Genomic DNA, 22,044 nt, shown 5'->3' with positions numbered 1-22,044 from the left:
AGAGAGGGAGAGAAACATCAATGTCTGGTTGCCTTTCCTGCATCCCCTGCTGGGAGTTGGCCTGCAGGGAACCAGCCTGCAACCCAGGCATGTGCCCTGACTGGGAATCAAACTGCGATCGTCTGGTTCGAAGGCCTGTGCTCAATCCACTGAGCTACACCAGCCAGGGCTGGTTCCTTCTTTAAATGTGACACATGTATCAAGAGTCTATCCCTGAAGTTTAGCAGTCAACAGTACCTAACTGGAGCCCTTCCAACAAGGCTGGAGGGAATAATAATAATGATAATAATAATAATAATAATAATCTCTTCCACTCAAAAGAGGTGAATCTGAGATTTAAAAGGACCAATTGCAATGCTTTTGGCCATGGTATTTAGAGGGTTGCTATAAATTTTGTCAATTGAATCTGAATAATGCAGTTAGTATGTGTGAGTAAAACTGAGACTGAGGATCATAAGCACAGTGAAAATGTAGAACTGGCCATGCAGCACAAACTTGTCAAAGTTGACCTGTAAAACGGGTTCCTCCTTTGCTATGGAGTTTGATAGGGGTTCCTCTGGGAGGGATAATCTTTTCTAGCAGGACCTTTAGCCACAGAAGAGGCCTGTATACAGGGATATCTTCAGTCCAGTGAGAACAAATACAGATCATGACTAAAACATTTATTTCCATGAGACAGAGGAAGTTGTATGAAATTTATTTATCAAACCTTGAATGGTCTTGGTGTCATGCAAATATGCTTCCCTTCGTTGTGCATAAATCAGTAAAAAACTTACTTCTAATTGGGATGGATGTTAATGTATAAGGGTTAGGAAAACAGGGTTTTAAGGAATAATAATGTGCTTTATTGCTCTGAAATAAACTTCCACACTCCTCTCTTTGGCTTTATCACAAGTAAAATGAGAGTGTTAAAGGGACTGAATTAATATATTATATGTTTTACACTTAGAAGAGCCTCTTTACCTATGGGATATTGATCAGTTCTGGGCAGGGGTTTTGAAAAATCTATTTGAATCCTGATAGGAGATGGTGTGGTAGTACACTATGGATTTTGCCAATACCAGTTGAAGATTTTGTCCATAAAAAGGAAATAGCTGATCCAGTAAGGACAGCTGATCGATGCTCCCAAATTCAGCTATAGCATCCTCAAAGGTGGAATAAATAAAAGATGTTGAAAAGTTATTTATTTCACCTGAGTGGCTATTTGAACAGTTACTGTCAAATTCTGTTTTTTTTCCTTATGGGAGAAAGAGATTCAGAGTGAAACTTCTCTAGGAAGTCTTGGCCTAATAATGATTAGGGCAGAAAAACCAAGGAAAGAGAGCATCTCTCAAAGTGCCTAAGCAAAGAGGGATAGGTTCAGAGACAGAAACCTGTTAAAGTTTATTTGAAATCCCTATTATTTGAACTGTTTTAGTACTCCAAGGCAGTGGCTGGTCTCATAAGGACAAAAACAGATTCATTACCAATTTGAGGAATAGTTTCTCCAAAATGATTAAGAGGGAGGGTTGGGAAAAGCCTGTTGTTCCATGAAGCCCCATCATTGGGGATTAGGAGACCTTGAAAGGCTGGAGAGAAGACTGAGCATGCCTAAAGTGCTGAAATTTGCCATAATCCCTTTCTCAATGTCCTTGCTTTTGGCAATGATAGCAGAAGCTAGGGGATTTTTGATTTCTCATAGGAGCCTTCATATGCCAGGTCTAAAAATTAAACATCCTCTTAATCTTGCTTTTAGATGAACTATGTAGAGTATGAGTAAGCTGACGGGCCAAGTTTACCAAATCTTGGGTGAACATGGTTTCCTATTTAGTCCTGGTCCTTTTAACTAAAAGGGAAAGGTATAAGTTCAGCCCTTTCAGAAACAAAGGCTTTTTAAAGGTACTCAAGTGAAACTGACTTCTGAAGGAAGACCAGAATTTTCCTTATAAATGATCTGAAATCAAGTATAATAATCATGAACAGACTTGTCAGGTTTTTGTAAGCAAGTCTAAATTTTGCTCCAACCAACAGACTTTTAAAAAGCTACTGTAATGCTGGCTGGTGTAGCTCAGTGGATTGAGTGCAGGCCTGAGAACCAGAGGATCGCGGTTCGATTCCCAGTCAGGGCACATGCCTGGATTGCAAACCAGTTCCCAGTAGGGGATGCACGCGAGGCAACCATGCATTGATATTTCTCTCCCTATCTCCTTCCTTTCCCCTCTAAAGATAAAATAAATTAAAAAAAAAAGCTACTGTAACTGCTCAATAAATTCTTGAGTGAGTCCTATAGCTTCTTTCCAAAAAGCAGAGGCTTGTTATTCTAAATTCCTCCCAGGATGTTCTCATTGGGAAGTTTCCATCCAATACCAAGGCTGGCCTTTAGCAACTAACATATGAATTAGCTGCTATAAATCAGAAAACCCAGGCTGATAGGTCTGAATAACTATATCAAACTCCTCAACAAATCTGTGAGCAACCTCAATTACCTCAGGAAATTCTTTAATAATGGCTTTCAATTCAGCTTTAGTTCAGGGGACATATGAAACTTGAGGTATATGAGGATCCTCACAGGGCTTAACTTTAAAAGGACAGGTACTGATACATAAAGAAAGAGAAAATCAAAGAAAGTTCAGAGGAAGGCAACACCAGAGGCAAGGCAGGGAAGGCAGTTAGCTTGAAACAAAGGAGGTTAGGGGAAGGGCAAGACAGCACTGAAAGTGAAGATCATGTTGGTGAAGATGGCTTTGGAAACCATCTTTTCTCTCTTTAAAAGTTTAGTAGTTCCAGTTAATTCTACAAGTTTATTTTTCAAAGATACAACCTCAGATTCTTGGTACCATTTGGAAGCCTCAAAATACCACTTGGGACAAGTATTCCTTTCATCTTTGCCAGTTTTAATGATAATATTGTCTAATTAGGTTTTAAGAAAAGTAAGTATGGGAATCTCAAAAATTATCCATGGTGGCCATTGGTATTCTGAATGACTTTTGGTCAGATATGCTTATTTAGTTAGACAAAGAATGTAGAATGACCATGGCTTTTAAACATGATTTCAACAGGAGTCCCTGAAGGATATTATCTAAATACTTAGATAATTGAGATCCCATTTTCCAGAGACTTCTCAAGAGCAAGGGCCCCAAACAGCTTGAATAGCTTAAACAACCTGCAGATTAGACACTGGCCAGTCTAACTCTAGAACACCCTGATTGCAGAGGCGTCAGGCCAAAGTTAAAAAACCAGTTGTAGTAGAACAGTCTGATCTGGAGATAAGTCAACGACTGATGAGACACAGCTTCCATTAGAGCAGCCTGGTTCCAGACAGAATTAGACCAGAACCTAACCTCAGTATCTGTGGAAACAACTTGCTTTCAGGTGGAATCTGTCAGAAAGCTAATGCAGTTCATGAAAACAGCCTGTTGCCTCGAGGGAGTCAGGCAAAAGTGTCAACTAAGCTCACAAGTGAACAAATAAAACAAAACAAACAGACAAACAAAGCCCTTTAACAACAACAAAAAACCCTCTAAAGAGTACCAGAAATCTTCAGAATGCAAAATCAGAAGCCAGGTTCCAGCAGACCAAGCCTAATCCTCAAAGCCAGAGAGAAGTGGTTCTGTGGGGCACCAGCTCCTGTTTGCTCACCTGCCCTGAAAGCTGTCAAGGTTAATGCTCTGGGATCTCCCCAAAAGGTTGACCATGAAATAAAAGTTGACTAGGTACTCTTGTCACCAGAAGGATTTATTCAGGAAAAAGAAAAGATTGCAATCTAGTACATGTAGACATGATAAGCCAAGTGTACAAAGATGGAGGAATTACTTTATAGAGGGGAAGAGGGAGTTTAGGGGAGACGCTGTTACAACCATAGAGCTCTTGTAAACATGGAGTTCTTCCTGTAGGACTCTCACAATGACAGGTGTGATAGCTCTTCTCATGGCCCTTCCTGATTTCTGTCCAGGTTAAGGTCTCTGTCATAAATTTTAACAGTTAATTTAACATTTAACAAAATCCTGAAGGAGGTGATGGAGCCATGTAATTTGTGGGGAAGATATTATGTGCAGGAAGAACAAGTGCAAAAACCCTGAGGTGGGATTGTGCCTGGTATGTTTAAGGCACCACAAGGTGGCCAGTGTGGCTGAAGTGATGTGAACAAAGGAGGAGAGGAGTAGAGGGTATGGTCAAAGATGTTAAGGGGGAGCAGATCCTGTAGGTACAGCATCGAAGGCTGTGGTGAGGTGGGAGCCACTGAAATGTTCTGAGTCAAGAAGGGACATGATCTGACTCAGGTTGTAACAGGAGTATCTTGGCTGTTCTTCAGGCCCTGCCCCCACCCCCAGTTTCATTAAGATATATTTGATATACATCTCTGTATCAGTAAGATGTATAATGATTTGATACATCTCTGTATCAGTAAGATGTATATCATAAAATGATTACCACAAGTTACCATTCATCACCTCATAGCTATAATAAAAAGCAACAAAGCAAAAAAACTATTTTTTCCTTGTGATAAAAACTCTTAGAATTTAACATTCCTATGTGCCATGCAGCAGTGTTAGCTGTAGCCATCGTGTTGTTTATTACATTCCTAGTACTTATGTATGTTATATATGGAGGTTTGTACCTTTTGTCCAATTTCCTCTAATCCTTCTCCACTCAACCCTGACTTGTGGTAGCCACAAATATAATATTTTTCCCTATGAGTTTGTTTATTGTTTTTTTTAGATTCCACATATAAGTAAGATAATTCAATATTTACCTTTCTCTGACCCCTACTTTTGACCAATCATGTGACAAAGATTCCTTGTGTGCTGAAGTTGCTATAGATGTCTTTGTTTCCAAGCTTCTTCTGACATTTTGGTGTGGTTTTCATTCAGGGGATGGGGAACATTGGACTGGAGTGTGTGAGGAGTGGAAGGATGGATAGTATGCAGGCAGATGGATAAATGCTGTGAATGTGCTGGGCTCCTACCTTCACAGAGACAAGACAAGGAGTCACTGAACCATCCACACCTCTACATAAAAACTGTTGGAGTCCACCTGTTCTGCCAATGTCAGCCAGGGCTGTCACATAGGTTCAGATAGTGCAGAGCATCTCATCACCTCCCTCATCCTCAACATGAGTCTCCTCTAAACCCGGGTTAAGCCTGGGTTTGGGTCCTGGTGCCAACAGGAGCTGCATTTGGGCACTGAGAAGGTGCACAGGGCAGGCCCCAGGATCCAGGGGACCAGTGGAGGCATAGCCCTCAGCATTCTAGAGAGTCCTAGCTATGAGTTCCATCTTTAGCAATGATCTCAGGGAGGGGCAGGGGAAAGGCCCTCCACCTCCCAGGCCCGAAGGGGAAAGGACGTGAGCTCTCTGCCTGTGTCCGAGGGTTGTCTGGAAGATTCCCTCCTTACCTCACCCCCTCTCCTCACCTTACGAGCTGTGTGACCCGGGGTGGATATTTTGGCTTCTCAGACTCTGTTTCTTCATTTGTAAAATGCTTGGCTGAGGATACAACAGCAGTGTAGATTAAAGTGCATAACCCTCAGCTCATATGTTTCTCTGGGGTAAGTCTCTCTGAGTCTCCCTCTTCCTATCTCTGAATTGAATGCAAATGCGTCCCGGGATTGCTGCAGACTAGTGAAGCACCCTGCTCAGTTTTCAGGAAAGTGCCCCAGAGACGGGTGTCACAGATTTGACGCAGGGACCAGCGGACCTCCTCACCTCAAATTTCTCAGACAGGTCTAGTGGCAGCGCAGCAAGCTCGCTATTTCCCGGGGTAACTGATTCCTCAGCAGAAAGACTGTACCGTATTCCTCCAACAATACGCTCCCCAAAGGCAGGTGCCCTACTTTATCTGGCGCTCAACGGGGAGACGCTGCAGCCAGTCCTGGGCTGCTGGTGGGAGTGGGGTAGAGGGCAGACCTGGTTAGGGCTCAGGGCTGCCCCCATCCCCAGTACTCCCCTCGGCCACCCAACACCGGGCAGACTGCACTTCCAGGCCATCAGGGGGTTCTCGCAGGTCCCGAGGCCTGTCTCACCTTCTCACTGGGGGACTAAGGTTTAGAAGCTGACCCCCGAGTCCACCACTAGGGCTGGGGAGCTGGGATGTGCCCTGGGGGGACGAACGCAGGGCACACAGCTGCGGAGCTTGTAGGGGAGGTGGCTCGAAACCCAGAGCGCGCAGCGGGCACCCGGCCCCCTGTAGCCAGGGGTGGGGCCGTAGGCGGGGCCGGAGCGCGTGACGCGCAACGCGGGCCAATCGCGCGCGCGCCCGAGGCCGAGCCTCCTTCGAGCCTTCTCAGCGCCCTCGGCGTCACGTGAACTGAGGGGAGTGAGAGCCCAGCGAGCCGCGGCAGGCTAGTGGTCCGCTGCAGCTAGTCGCGGGTCAGCGGGCGAGTGAGAGTCAGATCGGCGGCTCGGCCCGCGGCTGCCGCCAGACCCGGAGCCAGACCGTTGCCCTCAGCCCAGCCCGCAGGGCCTCAGGACTGCCGGGGCCTGGTCACCGGCCCGGCGTGAGCCAAGTTCAGGTGGGAGAGGCGCGGCGAGGCCGGAGGGCCGCGTGGACTCGGCCCCAGGCATTCAGGGCGCTGACCGGGACACGGAGGGGGTGGGCCCTGGCCCGCTTCTGGGAGTATGGCCGGGCGCCCGCGCCCTTGTCCCAGGCTCCGCGAGAGCGTCCGAGGAAATGTCGAGGAGCCGGCTGACCCTCGGCACTGGCTGTGGGGGTCCAACAATCTGGTGGGAGAGTGACTCCCAGTTGCCCACGGCAATTTTCCGGCTCAAGTCCGGGGCACCGCCTCGGCGCCTGGCACCTCAGGTCTGCTCTCGCCTTACAGGCCTGCCCTTCCATATGGCGGGCACTCAGTGGGGCCTGGCGAGAGGACCCGCTAGGCGGACGTACTGGCCGGCCGGGGCTGGGGAGGCGGGGGGATGGGGGGGCCTGTGGCGGAGGGGTTACTGTCGGTCAGCAGCCGCGGCCTGCTAGGGTGGGAGTGCGGGCCGAGGGCATGGTGCCCAGCGGGCAGCACTCAGAGGCTGTGTCGAGGGGTCTGAGCGAGCTCCCCAACCTTTTCCTTTCCCACACACATTCACGCACACAAACGCGCGCGCGCACGCACGGGTACCCACGCTGTCTCCACGCGCGAGTACGTCGCGGACACACTCCCACATGGGCACACCGGCGGTGCACCACTCCCGCACACACAGTCACACGGCATGAATTCACACCCCATCTCGTACACTCACACTTTCACACATCTCTTAACTCCGACTCCCCACTCAGTCTCCTGGCCAGTTCAACTGAACATTTGCAGAGCAATGGCCGAGGAATGGCGGTGGTGGGGGCAGATATGAGGCCACCCGCACCCTCCCTGGGTCCTGTCCCCTCTCCGCTGTTATATTCCCTATGGAACCCCCGCCCGACACCCTCCTCCACAACACACACACCTCTCCCTCCAACACTCTTGGGCAAAGAACTGTTTTCTCACCCAATCTCGGGGTAGGGGGGATGACAAAATCACCAAATGCCCAAATCCCTCAAATCATCTCCCTCGTTAAGGACGGGGTGGCTGGTGGGGCCACCCTACAGGTGAGAGGATGGGGGGTGGGGGTGGAGGGGGAGGAAGGCTCAGCGGCTGTTGGTCCCGCTGGCTGCTCGGGTAGCAGAGACTCTTATTTTGAAGGGCGGCCCCCTCCTGTCACCCCCGTGATTTGCACGCTGACCCAATGGCAAGCCCTTGGCCAGCGCTGGGCTTGTTATCAATTACATGTTGTTCCTGCAGCCACTGTGTCCCCGGGAGGATAAACAGCAGGCCTGGCGGGGCAGGGGGGAGTGGTTGGGGGGGCCGGAGTCCGGGTTACTCGCCTGGACAGTGCCCGGAACAGTGCGTCCCCTCCCCCTGCAAACAGCCTGCACCCCTGGCCTCCCTGGCCATGCCACGTGCTGCTTGCTGTGTTTTAGCTGCTAGAGCTCCACCCTGGTGTGCCCTCTCTGGACATCTCCCAAGGCAGGTTCAGAAAGTCTCTTCTAGTCTCTAAGTGCCTCACGGTCCAGCCCCGGCTGCTGATTGACCCTGGTAGTTCTACAACAGGTCTCACTCTACCCCCAGAACCCCCCTTCCCCCACTTCCTGGCTCCCCACAGCAGCACCTTTCCCTCACTCAATCAGCGAAGTTTGTCAGGTCTTGTTTTAGACTCTGGGATATAGAAGTGGACTGAACAGTCAGAGCAGCTTGTATTCTGGTGGGGAGGTAGACAGAAAATAAAGTACACAAACACATAACTAAGATAGTTTCCCACCAGGACAACTTCTAATAACAGTATAATGTGGAAAATGATGTAATGGTGAATGGTCATGGGAGTCCCTAATCAGGAGTGACTTCTGAGCTGAGATGGAAATAAGTAGGGTACTTTCACTTGGAGTGCCTGGGGGAAGAGGAATCCACAGAGAATCCTCAGCCAGGGTAGTGGTCTGAGGCCCATGAAGCTGGTAAGCTTGGTGCACAGCTAGTGTGGAGTGGAGCAGGTGGAGGTGAGATATGGCAAAGATGAGCAGGGTCCAGGTGTTGGGAGGAGGTCGAGTCACATTCCTTGGGAAACTGTTGAAGGTTACCTCCCACCTTTATATTATTGCACTTACTTATTTCCCTCACCTTTTCTTTTTATATCATTTCATCTGTGAATATCTCAGTTTATATTTGGAAAGGAAGGCCTCATTTAAAAAGAATGTACCAACTACAATACGATCATCACACTTAAAAATATTAACAGTAATTCCTTAATATTATGGAATATTCAGTTGGTGATCACATTTCAGGGGAGAGTTTTAAGTGGTCAGGATCATGGTCTGATCTGCCCTTCCCCACCTGTCATGGCCTCATCCCAGGTTCCAGGAAGGCTGGAGTTCCCTGGATTCCTTAACATCACAGCAGAGGGCCAGAAAGACCATATGTTCCCCACTTTGGAGGCTAATCCTAATGGCTGGTATTGACTAGCCCTGTGTGCATGCCACCCCTATAGTAACTGCTCAGCGTGTATTAGTTCATTGGACTCAAAACAACCTGGGAACTAGGCACAATTGGCAGCATCTCCAGTAGACTAAGACAGACACAAAGACATTGTGCCACCTGCCCAAGATCATTCACTCTGCTGATGTTGCAGATAGGAGTGGAACCCCTGCTCAGAGGGTGGGTGACAGGTAAGGAAAGTCTAGGGCCAGGTGTTGGTCTTGCCTAGCTTCATTAGCCTTTACATTATTTGGTGCTTTTATTCCTTATTAGCACCTGATTTGGTGAATAGTGTGTATTTTAAAACACCTGGTTTTAAGTTCTTAACTTAGTTTTTCAGCCAAAAGCCAAATGTCCTGGCAAAACTGCCCAGGAGTATAAGACTTGCCAAGGGCATCCACCTTGCCTTGTTTCCTAGAGCTCTGTGAAGCTTCCCAGATGAGTGGGACACTAAGGCCAAAGGTCCTGGGGTTATTGGGGGTATGGAGCAGGTGGAGAAACTGAGATTTGGGGAGAGCCAGGACTTCCTCAAGGTCACAGCTGTTGATAACTGGCCCTGGAAGCTCTCTGCCCAGGGCTGGGCTTCTTGAATATTGGGCAGTGCTGGGTGCCAGTCCCAGTTGTGGTCCTGGAGACAAAGCATGGGGGTGGGTGCATAGACAATGCCAGGCAGCAGGGAATCTCTGGCTTCAGGTGCAGAATATCCCCAACCTCACTCAACATTTAGTCATGGCCACTGGGTAGGGACAAAGGTCCTCAGAGGTAGCTCTGTCACAGACTGACACTGTTGACTCTCCTCGGACACCAGACCTAGCATGGCCTTCAGAGGACACAGCTTTCCCCTCTCCTTTCTGTTGACATTCTCTGAGCTCCTCTTGGGCACCAGCTGCCACACTGGAAACTGGGGACAAAGCAGCCACCCTACAGTCCAGCCTGCCATCATGGAAAGCATGGTCTAATTGGGACACAGGAGTTAGCTGGCTCTTTCTGAGGTTGTGACTACTCCATAGGTGCAGACTAAGGGGGTCTTCTCTACAGGCTCACTAGATGGTTGTGAAGTCAGATGAGGTAGGATCTGTCCCAGTGTTTTGGGTCCACCTATTCTCCTATGAGTTCTCCCAGTGGGTAGGGCCTTGTTCTCCTGGTGGTAGAGCCTCAGCAAAATGTCTGATTTTTCAGGCCTGTCCCTCCTCTCTCCTTTCATAGAGGAAGAAGCAGCCAAGCTCAGAGGGGTCTGAGAGCTGGAGGGTAGATAAGTCGCCTGCTTCAGATGAAGAAATGGGTGGCGAGGGCTGGCATAATGGGTGTTTAATTTCTTGTCACAAACTAGACTTGCCTAATTAAAATACAGACTGTCCAGTTAAATTTCAGATGTAATATTTTAATTAAGTCCCATCTAATATTTGAGATATACTTACATTAAAAATTCAAAGTTGTTCATTTGAAAATTTGAAATTCAAATTTAACTGGGCAGCTTGTATTTTTATTTGCTTAGTCTGGCAAACCTACCTAAGCCACAACAACAGAAGGGTCAAAGGGCAAATGGCTATTCTTCCCCCCTCCAGTGACTCAATAGGAGTAAAGCTGAGGTCAGATGTCCTCAGAAATGCAGCAACTCTGATTAACTGGACAGGGTTTCCCAAACTTGGCTGTTCTGAGGTAGAGAGAGCCCCCTCACATACCCACTTGCTCACACGCACTCATACTTATTAATAGACATACACGTTCTTTCCCAGAATTGTTCTGGAAAATCTGTTTGTGCCCCAGGTTGTGCAATGGGCTTAGAGAGCACTCTTGTAAACAGGTGGTGCAATTTCAGAAAACACTCTTGGAGACAGAGTTATCCCAGGATGTGGATGGAGGCAGGATGCAGGCATTTGGCAATGGGCAATGGGCAATGGTAGGCAGGATGGTGGTGGTGGTGGTGGGGGTACAGGCCCATGAGGTGGCAGGCGAGTGTGCTGTCCTCCTGATTGGCCCTTTGTTGTTCCTCTCCACAGCCACCAGTGGCACGGCCAGGTCAGCATGGTGGACCACTTGCTTCCAGTGGACGAGAACTTCTCGTCACCAAAGTGCCCAGTTGGTTATCTGGGAGATAGGCTGGTAGGCAGGAGGGCATACCATGTGCTGCCCTCGCCCCTTTCAGAAGATGACAGCGATGCCTCTAGCCTCTGCTCTTGTGCCAGCCCTGACTCACAAACCCTGTGCTCCTGCTACAGCAGTGGCCCAGGCACTGAAGGCCAGGATAACATCTTAGACTTCCTGCTATCCCAGGCTACACTGGGCAGTGGTGGCAGCGGTGGCATGGGGGCCAGCAGTAGTCCTGTGGCCTGGGAGGCCTGGCGAAGAGCACCAGCACCTATGAAGGGAGAGCATTTCTGTTTCCCGGAGTTTCCTGTGAATGACCCCGATGATGTCCCAAGGCCCTTCCAGCCCACCCTGGAGGAGATTGAAGAGTTTCTGGAGGAGAACATGGAGCTGGGAGTCAAGGAGGCCCCAGAAAGCAACAAGGACCCAGAGGCCTGCAGTCAGTTCCCAGCTGGGCCACACAGGAGCCACCTCCATTCTGGGTCTGGGAGAGAACGCTGTGCTCCCCAACCAGGTGGTGCCAGTGTGGGTGACACTCAGGGCCCAGGTGGGGGGCCTGCACCTGATGGTCCCATCCCCTTGCTACTGCAGATTCAGCCTGTGCAGGTGAAGCAGGAATCAGGCACAGAGCCCTCCTCCCCTGGACAGGCCCTGGAGAGTGTTAAGGTAGCCCAGCTCCTGGTCAACATTCAGGGGCAGACCTTTGCACTCCTACCCCAGGTGGTGCCCTCCTCGAACTTGAACATGTCCTCCAAGTTCGTGCGCATCGCCCCTGTGCCCATTGCTGCCAAGCCCATTGGGTCAGGACCCCTGGGGCCTGGTCCCACCAGCCTCCTCATGGGCCAGAAGTTTCCCAAGAACCCGGCGGCAGAACTCATCAAAATGCACAAATGTACTTTCCCTGGCTGCAGCAAGATGTATACCAAAAGCAGCCATCTCAAGGCCCACCTTCGACGGCACACAGGGGAGAAGCCCTTTGCCTGTACCTGGCCAGGCTGTGGCTGGAGGTCAGTATATTGGGTTACAAGCTGGGTGGTGAACACTGCCCCTTATCTCTATTCCTTTGGGTGTGTAGTCAAGGCTGAGTTCTTCACCATTAGATAAGACTGATTAGGAAGGGGTTAGGGGCAGGGAGGGGGCAGAGCTAGAGCTAGCATGGCTGCTCAAAGATTTTCTTATTCCTCCTGATCAATGAAGCCAGAAAACAACTGGTCTCCAAGCAAGGTTGCTGGGTCTTGTTCTGAGAGTGAGGAGGCTGAGCCAGGGCAGAAGGGCTCTCATACTCATAACAAGGACAGTTGAGAGTGATAGGGCATGGGCTGTGTGCCAGAGGGATTTCAGCTGTGTATGTATGGTTCCCTCTGCCTCTCAGTGCCCCAAAGGGTAAGTACTACCTTTACTCCCATATTACCACTGAGCAAATTGAGGCTCAAGTTGGCTAAATAACTTGCCCAAGGTCATGCAGCTTTGTAAATGGGATTTGAACCCAAGAGGTGGTTATCAGAATAGTCACATCCTGAAAATGCTGTTTCCCAACCAGAGGGACCAGGTTTGCTTATAGCCATCTCTGGGCACTTGGGCTGGGTCTGGCCCTTGCTCCCTCAGGGGACCTAAAGGTATATTGGAGAACCCACAATGGCCAACCACAAGGGAGGACCCAGCTGGGTGTGCTGACCCAAAGGTAGAAGACTAACTTCCAGGTTATACTGCATGTGGCACAGTGGGAGAAACCAACTCTCAAAAGACAGGGCTCTTTTCAGGATTATCCAGCACTCAGGCAGCATAGCTGGATGGGACCCAACAGATCTCCTCCCCTTGCTCCCAGGTGCCACTCACCTTCTTGGGGAGGGTATGTCCACTTTCTCCTGAAAAGTAGGTAGCCAGCCAGGAGCTCAACCAGGCAGGAGCTTGAATGCTTAGGGCGCCACAGCTGGGATTTCCCCAGTTTAGGACGCTTACCCCACTGGAATCTGACCTACCTGGGAAGGTGGATGTGCTACTGGCACATCCCTGGACTTTACTGCTATGGCTGTTGCTACATGTGTGAGTGTGTGAGAGTGATGTGGCATGCTCATTTTTGTGCAGAACTGGATCTTATAAGTAGACATGTGTATGCATCTTGGCTTTTCTCATGTGTGTCTCTGTGTGCTGCATGACCATATGTATCTGCGCACATTGTTTATATGTGTGTATCCATGTTGGTGTGGCATACAGGAAACAGTTTGCAGCTTTTGTTTTTTTGACCAGACTTTTGTCTGAGAGCTTGTGAGAGTTGGTCCTCGGATGGAAGGTGCTACTCCTGGAGTCCTGGCTAGGGGAGGACAGGAGTTGTGACTGGAATATTTGATGTGATGTTAGCAACCCCTTTCCATAGGTGTGCAGAGGTGACCAGGGAAGGGGCTTGTCCCAACAGTGTCTTGGGTTATGGAAGACCTTGCTGAGTGTGGGCACCTCTTACCCCCAATGTCCCCAAGGTGCCAATCAGCAGACCCAAAGGGCTTCTATGGGAGCCCATGCTCCAAACACACAACCCTGGGTGTCAGTGCTGGTGTTGCATGCCTCTCTGAGCCTTGTGCCACAGTCTGTTAAGTAGGCCCTCGGGTAACAGGTGCACTTGCAGGGCAGTTTGTGAGGCCTGATGCTATAGCATGTATGTAGTGTTGGGTAGTCAGAGCTTAGGGCAGGGAGGAGGCCAGAGACATGAGGCTTCAGAAGCATGTGCTATACTGCAGAAGAGAAAGGCATTGAGATGCCTTGTGTTGAGGGCAGCTGGCTGCAATGGTTGGAAGCCCCAGCCCTGGTCAGTCTCCAGCTTGCTGTGTTCCCTTGGGGTGGTCCTCCTGCCCAAGCCTCAGTTTCCTCATCTGTAAAGTGGAGAGCCTGCCGATTACTTGAGGTTCAGGGGTACTCAGCTGCACCCCCTTTTTATTGGTAGTGTTGTCACTCTCATAGAAGGCCAGAGTCTGAGAAGGGAAGGTTTTCTGCTTGGCCTTCATTCAGGAGGTACCCCAGCTCAGAGGCACCCCCAGACTTATAGGGACTCCTCTTGGATGCATTCTCTTGGTGGGGAGCAGGGCTAGAGAGAGGTTGGGCAGCTTGGCAGAGAACTGGTCTGACTCTCATGATGGGCTTATCTTCCTGGGAAGCATCCCCTGGCTGCTACTGACTGTTGGCAAGTAGCCCATCCAGTTGAGATAGGGCTAGTTGGGGCCACAGAGAGAAAGGGTGCAATCTTTGGTGAAAACTGCCTAACTCACCCACTCCCCCGGGAAGAGAGGATCTGCCTTTTTCAGGCTGTCTGAGAAAGCAGACAGTACACTCAGCCCAAAGTGCATCTGGAGAGGTAAATCTCAGCCCCACATAGTCCTTAGCAGGTAGTAAGTTAATCATGGCAGGAAACATGCAAACAAGAGTGAGAGTTATGGAGGGAATTTAGTCCAAACCTTGGCATTGGTCATCTTGCTCAGGATTCACTTGATGGGGGGAGGTGTGGTAGGTACCTGGCATGGTCAGGTCCCTGGGGAGTCAACCCTGGAGCCATCCCTGCCTCCAGCCACTTCTAGGGCTTCAAAGGACATTCTCAGCTTCTCCTAAGGTCCCCCAGAGTACAGTCTGGCCTTGCAGCATACACACATGGCAGAGGCACTGGGAACCAAGAGTGCCTGCTTCTTGGGAAGGCCATGTCTCAGAGGATTTGAGAGTCCCCAGCTGGTCTTCAGTGATTCTGATGCCCGGGAATGTACACAAGACATGCCCGTCCCTTATATGTGGTCATAGCCTTCAAAACGGGTCAAGAATGGAGAGAGCCCTGGTAGCAGTCAGGTAGAGGAACAGACCTGGCTTGAGGCAGTTTGGTCTGCACAAGACAGGAGAAATAATGATAATGATGATGAGGTATCATGTACATTAGCCACTTAGTGTATGCTAGGCACTCTTCTAAGGTTCTCAGAACTGGAATCCCCTCCACTAGGTAACCTTGGTTGCATACCTCCTGCCATGGGGAACTCATTATCTCACGAGGCTACTCTGGCCTTTATGTCTACTTTGGTGCATTTAAGTTTCTATCTGAACTTCTTATTCTGGTCCATAGGCCTGCACTTCTGCCTGCTGACCTCTCCTTTGCAGGGCAGGCTCCCACCTAGACCTCGGCCCTCTCTGTGCCTTCTGTCTCCAATGCTTTTCTCTCAGTGGCAGCTATAGTTGGTCTTATGATGGTCTCTGCTTTGTTCTACGTGTGTCACAAGTATTAGCTCCCTGAGTCCTCACAATAGCCTTGGAACGTATAAGCACCAATCTGCATTTTACAAAGGGGGAAATGGAGGCCCAGAAAGCCTTCAGGGACAGAGCTAGTGAGTGTGGTTCTGGGTCCATCCCAAGGCAGTGCCTCAGCCCCACTCTGACCTACAAATGGTATGGTAGGCATGCCTCTCCCATCTGAAGACACCTGCAGCCATGGGCTGGCTTTCCCCTCATTTTCTCTTTCTCTGCACCTGGTATAATGGCTAGTGTCTTCTCTCTGCCAAAATGCCATCAGCTCTTTCAGGTGTTAACACCATGGGTGAAGGGAAAAGAGCGAACAACAGCAGCAGTGATGATAATAGTAGCTCCTCATCTGTGTTAGGCACTGTTCTGAATGCCCCAAATGCAGTAACTCATGTAATTCTACAAACAATTCCTTGAGGTATATATCAATATGTTGTCCTTATTTTACAGAGAAGGAAATGAGGCACAGAACATTTAAGTAATTTCTCCATGGTCACACAACTAGTAAGTCGCAGAGTCAGGAAATCACCTTGGGTTGTCTGTTCCTAATCCCCCATCCCCAGACTGAGGACCTTGCTCCAGCCCCTTTTGCAAGCTTCCACTGAGGTGTGGCCTGCTAGAGTATTGACAGGACCTCCACCTGCAGCTGGCCTTCAGGGTGGCACCCCTGCACTCTTGCCTGCCTCCCCATGTGGGGGTCACTGCACTCCGAATGCTGCCTCTCTTCTTCCTGCTGGCCCTGGTAAGCAGTTTTCTCTTCCTCTTACCAGGATGGTTACGGACCTGGCACTGTGTCCTGTGCCCTACTCTGTGTACCTATGTGTGATGAACAGTGTCTCTCCTTGCACCCCTCTCCCTGTTGTCACTTGCCCAGGTAGTCAGCTCCCACTTCCTTCTACTCTTGGTCCTAAATCCAGTATTCCCTGTTCTTTTTGTGGTGTGGTTCTGGCTGGCACCTTGTAGTATGGTTCTAGCTGGCACCCTTGACAGGGCTGAAATGAAACTTTCCCTATTCTGAGCTATCTGGAAAGTGGCTGTTTGCCTGCCTTCCTAGAAATTTCCTTGCTTCACTCTGAGACACAGGTCTTCTTTGTCCCCTGCAGCAGAACATCCTGTTCCAGAATGGCCAAGCAGTTCTGTCCAGAAAGAATCCCTTCCTGATATAGCTAGTATGAATATTAATAATTTTCAGCAGCCCTGTGTGATAGGTACTGTTGCCACTCCCAGCAGACACAGAAGGTCCAGAAAAGGAGAGTTACAGGCCTGAGGCCACAGAGCCAGGAGGTAACAGGGGCAGGAGTCAAGCCCAGTGGTCTGGCTGCTGGCCTGCTTTCTTGGCCCGTGTCACTGCTAACCCTACTTGATGAGGCATTCTCTGACCCCATTCCTGCAGTCAACAGAATGTTCAAGTGTGGTTGGACAGCTTGTGCACTGCACACGTCTAAGGGGTGCCATTGTCATTCAGATCCTTGAGATCTAACTTTGCAATCATAGCTTTCTGGCTGATGGAAGGGGTGTCTTTGCACTAAGGTGCTGTGTGTGCTAGTGGTGGTGCTGATGTTACAAGCTGCTCAGAAGAGTCACCTGGACTCTTTGCTTCCCTGACCTGTACCTCAGCAACACAAATCAGGAGTAACCACCCCCACACTCCAGGCCCTTACCAGAGTCTAGGCCCTGTACTAAGCTCCTTGCTGGTAACAAGAGTTCACAACTGTTGGATGATTGTCATGTGCCAAGCACTGCTGTGAACACTTGTCAGCTTTTACAGTCCTCTGAGGCAGATCTGTCATTGTCACTTCTCTCTCTTTAGGTAGGGAAACTGAGCCTCAGAGAGCTTGCCAACTTACCCAGATTGCTGGCCAGTATGTGCCTACAAAAGCAGCATCTCAGTCACCTGACCCCTCCTTCTGTGTGGACTCCAGGTCTCATTGTTGCTGCTTTTGGGGACATTGGATGAGGGTGTCAGGCAGGGATCTTCTGAGGGTTCAACTCCCAGAGACAGGATTCCTCAGGTCACAGAATCCTGAGGCAGCAGAGAGGGGCCTTGCAGGTAGGAACAACTTGTTCTCAGGCCTGGCTTTCCCTTGGTGCCCTCACGATGACAGGGGTCCTATGGTCCTCTCTCACTGCCTTTGGCCTCTAAGAAAAGGTCTGGAAGGTGGACAAGAATCCCAAGGTTTTCACTGGACAAATGAGAAAACTGAGGTCCAAGATTGTTCTTAAGTTTGCTTAGAACCATGTGGGGCTTCCAGTCAGGTGGGGATCTGAGCAGATCCTGCTGTTCTGCTGCTGTGTGACCCCAGCATACCTCTTGTCCTCTTTGAGCCCTTATTGTGGTGTTGTCAGTTTGATGGGGCTGATCCTGGCTCCCTGGAAGGTGCAGGTGCCCCCAGTGCCTGGTGCCTGAGAAAGCTCTGGCATTGTCAATGGCATTTCCTGTAGCTTTCTGCTAACCCACCTGCTCAGCAGCTGCGTGTACAACTCCAGCTGGGGCCACATGGTCCTGGCCCAGAAGCACAGGTTCAAACTCTGACTACTAGGGCCTGTAGATATTGCTTCCTCCATGGCACAGGGCTCTAGTAGCACACACTTCCCAGCCAGGCTCTGTGGATGTTGCCAGGCCCTTGTGGCCACCAAGGTGGGCAGGATACAACAAGAAGCTATACCAGGGCCATTGGCAGCTCTGTCCTTTTCTGTCACCCTGGATCAGGCCTTCATCACTTTGAGTCTCAGTTTCCTCATCTGGCAAATGGGCTGGGTGGTCTTCCTTTATTATGAAAATATGCAGAGAGCACTGCTGTGTGCCCACCACAGTTGGTGCTCAGGGATGGGGATAGAAGAAGCCTGGTCATGCTCTAGGGGCAGGGCCCTGTGCACCAGGGGTGGCTGAACCAGGCTGAGGCACTTGTCTTCCCAGTCTCTTGGCCCAGCTGCCCAGCTGTGCTTAGGCCCTCCTGCTGCCCACCTGAGGCTTCCCCAGGACTTGTCCTGGTGAGTCCTCCTGCAACTTGGCAGGCTGAGGGATCAAGGCTTCCACCCACAAGGTCAGGCCAGAGGTAGGCCATCACCCCCAACACATCAGCAGGGTTGAGGATAGCTGTTCTAGGGACACCAACTAACCTACCTCTCACTTTGTTGCCCCAGGTTCAGGAATGGGACTATTGGGCCTGGCATTCCTGTGTGTGCATGTGTGCATGCATGTGTTCATGTGGGTACACACGTGCCCCTGTGTGATGGGTGCATGTACATACATGTGTGCACAGCTCTGGAGTGGGCAACACGCATATATGTGTGAGCGTGCGTGCATGTGCACAATATATCCACATCTGAAATACATGTGTGTGGCATGCATACACATACAGACACACACATGTGTGTAAGTATATGCATGGATGTACTAGGGTTTGAGAGGATTGTCCTCATGATAGCTCTCCACCCTCCTGTAGGGTGCCCACTGTGTCCACACTTTCATGTAAATGCACTTACAGGGCAGCTACCATGCCACCACACAGACATGTCTTTTCTCATGGAGCTAGCTGATGGTCTAGTGGCACAGACTGACATTTATCAAAAAGTGGAAAATGAATTTAAAATTGTAACAACTGTGGCTGGGGTTGAGAACGAGAGGTACATTGTGCTATAAGAGCCTAAAATGATGTAGTCCTGGAGGGCTTTCCTGAAGAAGTGACATTTGAACTGGGCTCTAAGAGAGGGAGCAAGGAGAAGAAGGGAAGGATGAGTATTCTGGATAGAGAGAACAGTATGTGTTCTTGTCCTGTGGCAAAGGAACAAAGACAGGTCAGTGTAGGTGGAGCACAGAGAAGGAGAATATATATGTTTGGAGAGTGGGGTCTCGTTGCCAGGACCAGAGAAGAACCTCCAGTCCCTAAAGTCAGTGAGAGCTGAGCCCTGTGGTCCAGCTTAGTCCTCTCCCATTAGCAGCTGCTCCTTCCCAGTGGCCTCTGGGCTATGTGAGCATTTACCCTGGAGCCAAGAGAGGGAAGTGGCAGGGGGATTATTTAAACTCTCAGAAGTATCTTACAGGGGTATAGTTTTATTTGAGGACATCTTAGGGGGGCCAGCTTTCAGGAAAACAGGGTCTAGGACTGGGGCTGGGGCTGTTTAATGGAAGCAAGAGAAAGGAGCCAGGAACTCCCTACTGAGCTGAGGGAAGAGACATTTCTCTCTTGCCTCACTTTTTCTCTAGATGGGCTTCCCTGTGAAGACCTCCACAGAAGCCCCAAGTTCTGGTCTAAGGAGAGAGCATGAGGAACAGTCTCAGTCAGGGCAAGGTGATCCCACAGCACACTGGAGGGGGTGGGTTTTTTGGGTTGGGGGTATGGAGAATAAGTCAGATCTCTGGTAGACTTGAAAGCCTGTCCCAATACTTAATAGCCCCTCTTAGGCCCAGATTCATGAGAATGGCCTGCTGTGTTGGCAGAGCCTTTTGTTTGCAATTCTTGCCATCCTGGAGGGCCTGCAGGGACTTGAGACAGTGGATTTTCACCAGTGAATTCAGAAGCACTTGGGTAGCTGAAGCACTGCAAGGGACCACCCAGCCCAGTTGGTGGAGCTCTGGGGAACCCCTGCTGGCTTGGGTGTGTGTGTATGTGTGTAGGGGGTCAGGTGCAGGCCAGCTCGGCCTTGCTGACTGCTGTGTCCCTGTAGGTTCTCTCGCTCAGATGAACTGTCTCGGCACCGGCGTTCACACTCAGGCGTGAAACCCTACCAGTGTCCCGTGTGTGAGAAGAAGTTTGCACGGAGCGACCACCTGTCCAAGCATATCAAGGTGCACCGCTTCCCCCGGAGCAGCCGCTCAGTACGCACTGCCAACTGACCCCCGCCCCCATCCCCATTCCCCCGACACAACCATCACCACTGCCGCCCACCCTGCCCCATTGCTGGGATCTCCCAGATATTTTGTAGCAATAATTTATTTGCCTCCTTCAGAGGGATTTGACAATGTTACCAACCCAGGAGCATGGGTTGGTATGGGAGGCAGGAACCAAGAGTCCCCCCACCTGCTGCCTTTCCTGGGGAGACCCAGCTCCTGACCTGGAGGCCGGCCTTTGTGCCTTTGCGCCTTCGTGCCTTCCTGCACTGCTGCACAGGCCTCTGTTGCAGCGTCTGGGGTCCTGGCCCTTCTCCCACTAGGCTCTCTGCCTAGGCCAGGGCCAATACTTTATTGCCCAGGAAGATGAAATGTTCAGTTTTGAAATGTCAGTTCCCACAGGGAGCCACACTGGGAAAAAGGAAGTAGGTCAAATGTTCTGGGCTGCACTGTGACATGCAGGTGGCTTTGTCCCAAGATCCTTTGCTCAGCCTGACCACCATGGTATGAGTGAGGCTATTAGGGATGCAGGACCTGACCTCCTGGAGGCTGCAGGATTGGGGTGAAAAGTCTCTTCTTTGGGGGGCTGACAGTGCATGTGCTTTAGCTGATGTGCAGGGAAGCCAGACAGATACAGGTTAGCCCCAGAGCGTCTGTAACCAGTATGGCTCATCCCCTTGTCCTGTTTCCAGACAACAGCCTCTAGGGTCACCTTTCTGGAGGAGAGGGGAATAGGCTGCATAGCATGTAGAAGAAGCAGATAGAGCCCCCGATCCTGACTTAGAAATGCATTCCTTATTTTGTCTAGAAATTAATATCAAATGAACTAGCTTGTTTTGATAGGTTTATTTCACATCCTATGAATGTATGTAAATAAACTGTACATAGGCACATCTACATAAAATCTTTTAATAACATCAGCATTTGTGTAAATTTGAAATTTTAAAAATCTATAAAGCTAGTGTACATATGTTATAATTATGTATATTTTCTCTGGTCCTTCATAAAAATATATTTACTTTGCCAATAAAAAGAAAAAAGAACTCAGTAACTTGATGATATTTATGCACTGTTTCTCTCTGCTGTGCCAGGAAACAGGGGTGATTCTGGGGGCCAAGTCTTAGGGCACCTTGAGGTTTGTACCTAGAGGGATACAAAGGCACCTTTGGGGTGAAGCCCTTGGCCCAGTGGTGCAGGGTTTCCACACAGCCCCACGTTTGGGCTAGTTGTTGGTTTTCTGCTTATTCCATTTCCCTGGGGGGCCAGGAGCTCCCTCTCCTCTTCTCTGTACAATGGCAAATCCAAACCCTATCCCAGTGCCACTTATGGGAAGCCACTGCAGACCAAGCCAGGCCCCCAGGGCTCACTACTCCTCTGATTTACCGTTGGAGACTCTTGCTTGGCACTTTACAGTTTCTACCCACTGGGCAGTCCATCAAGCCTTTATTGTGCACCCCCTGTTTGTACTGTGCATGGGTAGGGGACAGATCATTTCCCCTTCTGGACTCCCCTGGGAAATGGCATATTACTTCACACACACATGGGTGGTAGTGAATAATTAGGAGACTTGACCAGTCAGAGGGCTGGTGTGTGGAGTTTAGCTACCACCTCCATCCTCCCCAGGTGCTCAGAGCTCTGGGTAGACAAAGCTTCCCAAACTCCTCTAGATACTTTGAGGTCTCTGAATACTCATGCAGTTGGAGTTTGAACACATTTTGGCAGGCTAGTATGAATTATAGCTAGTATGAATATTAATAATTTTCAGCAGCCCTGTGTGATAGCAGCCCTCCCAGATTGGAGGTGGTGGGCACCAGAGAAGAAGGAAAGGCCATGAGCTGGTGAGGTAGGTAGGGAAGGCCAGATTCTGTGGCCACAGTTCTTCTGTCGTGTAAATT

The 22,044-nt window shown here is 49.9% G+C and overlaps 1 protein-coding gene and 1 long non-coding RNA gene across 3 annotated transcripts; one reads left to right on the top strand and one right to left on the bottom strand.

The window, feature by feature from the left end:
• Window positions 1-6,273: 6,273 nt before the first annotated feature.
• On the top strand, window positions 6,274-21,115 carry KLF15 (KLF transcription factor 15). Of its 2 annotated transcripts, XM_037034033.1 has the most exons (4): window positions 6,274-6,489; window positions 9,978-10,035; window positions 10,968-12,062; window positions 19,987-21,115. In XM_037034033.1, the coding sequence occupies exons 2-4, from the start codon at window positions 10,031-10,033 to the stop codon at window positions 20,153-20,155; spliced, it is 1,269 nt and encodes a 422-aa protein (XP_036889928.1). In that variant the 5' UTR covers window positions 6,274-6,489; window positions 9,978-10,030; the 3' UTR covers window positions 20,156-21,115. The 2 variants fall into 2 exon arrangements, with proteins under 2 accessions (XP_036889928.1, XP_036889929.1); XM_037034034.1 differs by lacking the exon at window positions 9,978-10,035 and having other exon boundaries at window positions 19,987-21,114.
• Window positions 16,908-18,128, bottom strand: LOC118978552 (uncharacterized). Its single transcript, XR_005064749.1, has 2 exons — window positions 18,040-18,128; window positions 16,908-16,974 (listed from the first exon to the last, which is right to left on the bottom strand). It is a non-coding gene; the product is annotated as an uncharacterized LOC118978552 (long non-coding RNA).
• Window positions 21,116-22,044: the final 929 nt, after the last annotated feature.

The sequence above is a fragment of the Sturnira hondurensis genome, unplaced genomic scaffold (assembly GCF_014824575.4).
Source record: "Sturnira hondurensis isolate 20B ecotype Veracruz unplaced genomic scaffold, ASM1482457v3 Scaffold0021971, whole genome shotgun sequence".
NCBI classification, from domain to species: Eukaryota; Metazoa; Chordata; class Mammalia; order Chiroptera; family Phyllostomidae; genus Sturnira; species Sturnira hondurensis.
Note: the sequence above shows the minus strand (reverse complement) of the source record. Positions and strands in the feature narration are given on the sequence as shown.